This window comes from Leucopleurus acutus (assembly GCF_964270905.1).
Source record: "Leucopleurus acutus genome assembly, chromosome: 7".
Taxonomy (NCBI): domain Eukaryota; kingdom Metazoa; phylum Chordata; class Mammalia; order Artiodactyla; family Delphinidae; genus Leucopleurus; species Leucopleurus acutus.
Window position 1 is genome coordinate 90,055,142 of NC_139150.1, and position 7,706 is coordinate 90,062,847.

The 7,706-nt window shown below is 35.4% G+C and overlaps 2 protein-coding genes across 2 annotated transcripts in view; one reads left to right on the plus strand and one right to left on the minus strand.

The window, feature by feature from the left end:
* Positions 1–983, plus strand: part of LOC309963992 (asporin) — a 41,319-nt gene extending 40,336 nt beyond the window's left edge. Inside the window, exon 10 of the mRNA XM_082842592.1 lies at positions 512–983. Coding sequence (XP_082698718.1) covers positions 512–837 — 326 coding nt within the window. The 3' untranslated portion in view covers positions 838–983. The remainder of the gene's footprint in view (positions 1–511) is intronic.
* The window catches only part of CENPP (centromere protein P), a gene marked incomplete at its 5' end in the record, with an annotated part of 225,920 nt that overhangs the window by 137,870 nt on the left and 80,344 nt on the right, over positions 1–7,706 (minus strand). The window lies entirely within an intron of this gene.

The window sequence follows — 7,706 nt, forward strand, 5'->3', positions numbered from 1 at the left end:
TTTGACCTTTTAAAGAACAAATCTTTAAAAACATATGCTTTACAAATTGCTGAAAATGGTTGCTTTGAAGCTGGCTAGGGAAATGGCAGAAATTGGCCCCAGAGAAAGGTATACTCCAAGGTTTATAGTCTTTTCTATTAAATGTTATCACCTTGAACATTGAGAATTAGTACTGTAGAGTATACAAAGAAATATGAGATCCTGAGTAGTAGAACTATAGGTGATTTTCACTTTTTTCTTTTTGAGATTGTTTCTCTAAGAATTTATTACTTAAATAATTTATTTAATACTTAAATAATTACTTAATAGCCAATGAAGCCATCGTTTATTTTGATAATATAAAATTCACTTATAGTTTCATTTTCATTTTACTATTTGATTACTGTAAAAAATAATTCCACTTACAAGTATTTTAATTAATAAAACTATACCCCATAAACATTTTAATAAAATTCAATATAGGATTATGGATGTAATTCAGCAGGATTAATTTTTAATTTGTATTTTTCAGATATCAATGTCACATTGATGTGTCCATCTGTTGACCCACTACATTACCATCATTTAACATACATTCGTTTAGATCAAAATAAGCTAAAAGAGCCAATAAGCTCATACATTTTCCTCTGCTTCCCTCATATACACACTATTTATTATGGTGAACAAAGAAGCACTAATGGTCAAACAATACAACTGAAGACCCAGGTTTTCAGGAGATTTCAAGATGATGGTGACAGTGAAGATCACGATGATCACCATGAAGCCCAAGAAGAAGGAACAGAAGAAAATATTGACCCTCACTATTATGGAAGTCAAGAATGGCAAGAAACTATATAGGTATACATTTATAACTTCACGAAATCTTATTATTCAGTATAAATTTAACTAAATATGCATAGCTCGTAGTAATATACCTGGAATTCTGTACTAGTATGAGATCAAATTGAATTTAGGTTGTTGACAACATTTGCATCATTACACAGGATTAGAACTTACTCAAAATGATATAAATCTTTAGAAATGTAAATCAGAATGATAAGTAGGAATCAAAAACTACACTTTGAATATTAAATTATCATCATGTTGAGAAAAAAAGCAAGTATGACCACTTCTATTAACAGTAATTTTTCTAATAATGATGTAAGAAGTAGTGTTAGAAGCTAAGAACTGTAAGCCATGTGCTTTAAATCACTATGAGCATAGTGTTTAAATGCCAGAAGGTTACATTAATGTAACAGCAGCTACTCATTTAAGGACTAGACTGTTTTTTTGACCTAATGTCCAGAAAAGCTTTCACACTTGTATTTGAATATCATCACCATGACAGCCACCCGCTGGTCCTACCACTTAGAGCACAGAATGATATTCTTGATTTTCAAAAGAGGCTATTGTACTAAGGATCCAAGGCACACAGACTTATGAAATCAACTAGTCTTGTTTTTCTCTCAGAGCACGAAAGCAACAAATATTTAAACCCTGTATTTGGATACCTAAAAAACACCACATCATCTTATCACAATTCATATTTTAGCAAATTTCAGCAATTGTACAAAACAATCTTGACTGCGTTCCAGTGTTTCTATAGTAAATTCACTAGAGAAAGGTTTTAGTTACATAAAGATTGGCTAATAAATAACTGCTCTGTTCACAAGGTTAAGTTAATGTTAGCACAAGAAAGTATATCAACATAATTAAACACTTTTATTTTCCTAGCACGATATATTAGAAACATATATGTATATCAGCCAATGTTTATTTACATAGTGTTAAAGTTGAATAGAGTTCCTTTGAAATTTGAATGACAGGCTTTGATATCTTCTTTAAATCCTTAAAAATCATATATCATTTTGAAGCATTTTAAGTATGCCTTATAATGAAGTATAGCTTCTATGATGAACTTTCTTGATTTACCAGGCTAATATTTCACAGAATTCCTCAGATAAGGAATAAACACAAATCTGGAACTGCCTACACAGGAAACCCCTCAAACAAACAGTAACAATTTAAATAGTATGCAAAAAGACAAATTAAAACTGTATTTTAAAAGCAGTTGTCTAGTGGTAAGTCTATTTTTCTGGAGATGACAGTTTAAAATGAAGCCTCTAATGCTCTTTATATCTTTGAGTAGGTTATTAGCATGTAGCAGAAACAGAACACCCACATGTCCCCAGGGACAAGCTCAACAATCCAGAATGAACAGGAACAACACTCCATTCATTCATTCATTTAATTAACATTCAGCAAGTCATTTGGTATGCAGGGCTTAGTAATGAGAGATCAAACATAATACATATGTGCACCTGTGACGCTATGAGACACAGGTGTGAGGGTAAAGGTAAGAGCAAAATGATAGTGATGTGGGTAGAGCACATTTTCCAAAGAGGTAAAAAACTTTAAGGACCATCTCCCCCTTTAATGAAATTTTTTAAAATAGGGTTATAAATTTAAACATTTATTATGAGCTAATATGTGGAAAATACTGTGGGTGTTTTAGGAGATCAGAAAGAGAAGACTATTTCTTACCCAGAACAATTTAAAATTTAATGAGGAGCCATCAGGAAAATGCAAATCAAAACCACAGCGAGATATTCCTTTACATTCACTGGATGGCTATAATCAAAAAGGCAGACAAATAATAAGTATTAATGAGGAGGTACAGAAAGTGGAATCCGCTGGTGACGCAGTCAAATGGTGCAGCTGCTTTGGAAAGCAGTCTGGCAGTTCTTCAAAAAGTTAGTTACCTATGATCCAATAATTCTACTCCTAGATACATACCTAAGAGAACTGAACACATATGTTCACACAAAAACATGTACACAAATGTTCATAGCAGCATTATTCATTAATAGCCAAAAAGTGGAAACCACTCAAATGTCTTTCAGCTGATGAAAGGATAAACAAAATGTGGTATATCCACACAATGGAAAATTATTCAGCCAAAAGAAGGAATGAAGTACTGATACAAGTTACTACATGGATGAACCATGAAGACATTATGCTAGTGAAGTCAGTCACAGAAGACCACCTACTGTATGATTCCATTTATATAAAATGTCTAGAAGAGGCAAGTCTATAGAGACAGAAAGATTATTGGCTGCCTGGGGTTGGGGGGCAGGAGAATAAAGGGAAACTGGGGGATGACTGACAATGGATAGAGTCTTTCTTTTGGGGGTGATGAAAATATTCTGAAATTGATTACAGTGATGATTGTACAAGTTTGAAAATACTAAAAACTATTGAATTGTACACTTTAAAAAAGTAAATTGCATGAGATGTGAATTATTTCAATAAAGCTGTTATTTAAAAATTTAACAGAGACAATAAAATCTAATAACTCACTCTAACAAAAGGAAGAAAGAAATACAATGTGGCAGTAACTGAAACATGATGTGAACACAGATATGCCAACTTTATTTCTGGCCAGGATGTGAAGCAGTTGAAGGCTTCAAAGAGGTGGTACTTTGATGTGTGAGTAGGGACTGATTGGCAAGAGTGGAGAAAACAGGTCCTACGGTGAGATTAATATAAAGATGTGGTAATTACTTATTTCACCTCTTGCACAGTTAAAACCCTCCAAATTTTCAGAATTCTGGAGCACCTATTTTTATCTCCTCCTAAATTGACAAATGAAAATACATTTTAATCTTCAATGAATAGGCTTAGTGAAGAAAAAACCTGCACAGTTTAGCAGTTTGTAACAAGGAACTTGAAATCAGATATACCTTGGTAGAAGCCTGACTTCACACTCATAACTAAGCAAGATGACTCTGAGTAAGTTACTGCTTGAAGCCTCCCTTTCTGCATTTCTGTAAGGAAGGTGGTTCTCACAGGGCTGTTATAAGGACAAGTAGAGATAGTATACATACCAAAGCATTTAACAAACTGCATGCCAGTTACAGGTACCCTACAAGCAGTAATTACTGCAGTATGTCCAGCCCAGCAGCCCACTGGATATATGTGCCCCCAGCCATCAGCTGTGCTTTGCATGCCTTGGCGCTCTCTCGGGGAACCTCTAGAATGGAGTTAGCATCTTTCAGGTTCCTTGCAAGGTTCCACTTGTACAAAAGACTAGTAAACAAGACAGAATTTACTAAAGATTTCATTAGGGAGAGAGAGGAGGGAGCTTAAATCATATACCCACCACAAACATATTCCAAGTCATTATTTGATGGTTCAGCTTCCAAAGCACCTCTAGATGGCCTACAAGGGTGGGAAGCAGAGTTCCCTCCATCCCTCAAAAGGCACTTGGCTGCCTGGCTCCTCTGGCTAGAGTAGTCAAACTCTTCCTGTCTATTAGGAAGAAGAGGTCACCTCTGCTCTCCCTTTAAAGGCATGTATATATAAACACGTCACAAAATGTCCTCCAGCTGCAGGGCCAAGTAAGGAGGCAGGTTAACAACCATCTTTTGTTACTCAAAAATGTCCAGAGGAACTCATGTCTACCCCAAGTATTTCTCATTAAAAAGAAAACAAAACAAATAACCACCAATGTTTTCCCTAGGAGGATGGAAGAATAAAGTTCTACCTCCTACCAGAGCTGCAAACAAAACCAGATGATATATTTATATCAGGAAAGAAAAAGATGAAAATTCATCAATTTTCTCATTACACTTCAAGGTATTAGCTATATTAGCTCTGAGGCTGAACTGTGTGTGTTTGTGACCACTAACAAATAAATCCAAATCATACCATGAACCCAAGCTTAATTAGCAAACATATTAGAAAGGAAATAAAAATAAAGGATATTTAATAAATTTGCTTATAATAATACTGGTTGAAAATGTTTAGCATGTGTTTAAATATTACCTGAAAACTATACATTTTTACTTTATTCCTCAAGTTGGAACCACTAACCCAAAATGCAGATGTATGCATATCACGTAACATACTAAACCAATTCCATGGGGAAAAAACAGAAGAAATAAACCTGTCTCTTCTGTATACTTTTACTATAGCAAAGGATTCATATGACCCATGGAAAGCTAGAACTAAAACCCCAATTTCCTGATTCCAAATACATCTTTTCTAAATCTTAGAAATAAAGAATAACAGTAGCTGGAAACAAAATTAAATCATAACCGCTAAAAATCCAAAGTTTCTTACACATTCCAATTTCCTAAATAAGTATAACCTGGTATGCCTAGCAAGTAAATAGCACAGCATTTATGGATATGTCTGTCCTTACATGTTTAGGTTGCAAACTTATTATACCTAGACTTATGTACTACTCAGAAAAATTAAAATCACAAATACGATAAATTTTTAACATTAACCCTTCTTTATATTGAGTCATAATTCCCCTCCCTTTAAACTTAAGCCTTTAGTCCGGGAAGTACTTGGGTTCGCATCTTTATCTCATTTGACCAAACAACTACATCTTTATCTCATTTGACCAAACAACTAGGCTTCAGGCATAAGCAGAGATTTGAGACAGAGATTCAAATCATAGACTTCCCATAAAATCCTAGAATGTTCATTAGAAACAAGTTAGAGGTCATTCCCACACTGAAGGGGAGATGACTACACAAGGCAAAATTCTGGGACACCTTCAAAGATATAAAACCCTATAAAGATACCAAGGATAATGTGGCAGGGTCACCAAAAAGAACTCCACAGAGATAACCCTCTCAATTTTGGATAAATGCCTGCTCTTGAGCCTTAGCTTTCACCTTTTATTACTGTTCAGTGAAAGCTAAACAGCTTTCTACCAGGACACAATAGTTCTTTATGGAGTAGAAAACAATCTAACTTTGAAACATATTTTATACTGGAAACTATGTAGTAAAGAATTTGACACCAAAGAGGGGTTTGGGCTTTGCTGTCAGCTTCTAGGAGGTAATCTCTATCTTTGTTTAGAATGCGGGTTAACACATCCAATCTTAGGGTGGGACGGGCCATACCAAATAGTCTTAGGTTGGCCATGCCAGAAAGACAACCATGTGATTTAGGATGTGTCATATAGTATCAGTCAACCTGGGGGCAGAGTTCAACCATGTGGGATACTCAATTGACCGTGCATATGTAATGAAGCCCCAGTAAAAACTGAACTGTGAGGCTCAGTAGTGTTTTCATGGTTGGCAATACCCATATTCCTTGTCATACACCAATGCTGGGCGGGTAACGCATCCTAAGAACAATGGAAGCTCGGCACTTGGAACCCTCATAGACTCTGTCCAATGGGTCTCTTCCTCTGGCTGATGTTTATGTGTATCCTTTCCCTGTGATAAAACATAACCATGAATAGAATGGTTTTCAGTGAGTTCCATGAGTCCTAGAAAATTATCAAATGTGAGGGTAGTTTGGGGAACCCCCCAAACTTTCAGTTGGTATAAGAAATGAGGATGGTTTGGGAGACTGTGCTCTCAAACTTTGGCTTACTGTGGGTGGGAACATACATATTTTCCAGTGTAATTCTGAATACTTCTAGAATCTTACCTTGTATAGTCATCTCCCCTTCAAGTGTGGATGTGACCTCTGACTTGTTTCTAACCAACACAATATTGCAAAGAGATGGCATATATATGATTATGGGTGCATGACTGCTACAAAGAAACTGTGAGATAATAAATGTGTGTTATTTTAGACCCTTAAACTTGTAATAGATAAGCAGTGATATTCTTCAGAAATGCAACATTAGAGGGATACTTCTAAAATGAAAATAGAATAATGTCACTCACTGGCTTAAAAATCTCTCAGTGGTCTCTCACTGGCTGCAAATAAAACTCAAACACCTCAGCAAGGTATAAAAGACTCTCCTTAATCTGACCTCTAGTCCCCTGTCTGATCTCTTAACATGAGCCACCCCCCTCACCTCTTCTCTCTCCCTCCAAGCTCCAGCCATATACAACTAATTATCCATTTCCTTAAGGATCTACCCTCCCCACCTGTGTGCTGTTCCCATTCCTAGAGCACTTCTCCCTCGGCCTGCCCCCCACCCCCGCCCCTCATTTTCTCTAGAGAAGTCAGTATGGTGCAGTCTCTGTGGCTTCACCCTTTCCCAGGCCACTGCAGAACTCTGTGCACATTTCTGTGTAGCAGGTCTCTCACTGTGCATTCTGTCACTTGTTTGTTGCCCTTCTTGCTAACTTACAAACCCTTCCTTTTTGAGGGGAGAAAATGAACTTTGCTTGTCTGAGTTTATTTTTCTGTAGTACTGGCAGAGAAGTGGCACTCAATAAACTTCTACTAAATGAATGAATGCCAATAAAACTATATTTACTGGTCATAATTTTTCAAGAAAAAAAATGTTATATCCACAAAATAATTTTCATTACTACGAAGTGTCAAACTGTGTATACCATTAGTAAACTATGAATCTCTAAGATTCTCTAAATCTATTTAACATCTATCCAGTTTATTTCTCAACATCCCATTAAACCTGCCACAAAACAGAAAACAAATCAATATCTGCTGTTTCATTATTAGATATTTTCAAAGACTTTAAAGCCATAAAATTGACAATTTATATCAACCAAAACCAGAGAATATCACAACTAAATTTAAAATAATTCACATTTAAATAAAAACATGAGTATTCAAGTCTTAGTTTATCCAAGCTTTAATTCGAAAAACTCTAAAGCCAATTTTGAATAGAAAAGGGAACAAATTAGTATTCTTTCATTTTCTACTTTTTAATAAAGTATTTATTCATATCCATATTTATTGAATTTTTAGCATAGAGGAGAAAGAAATGTTACCTTGACTGC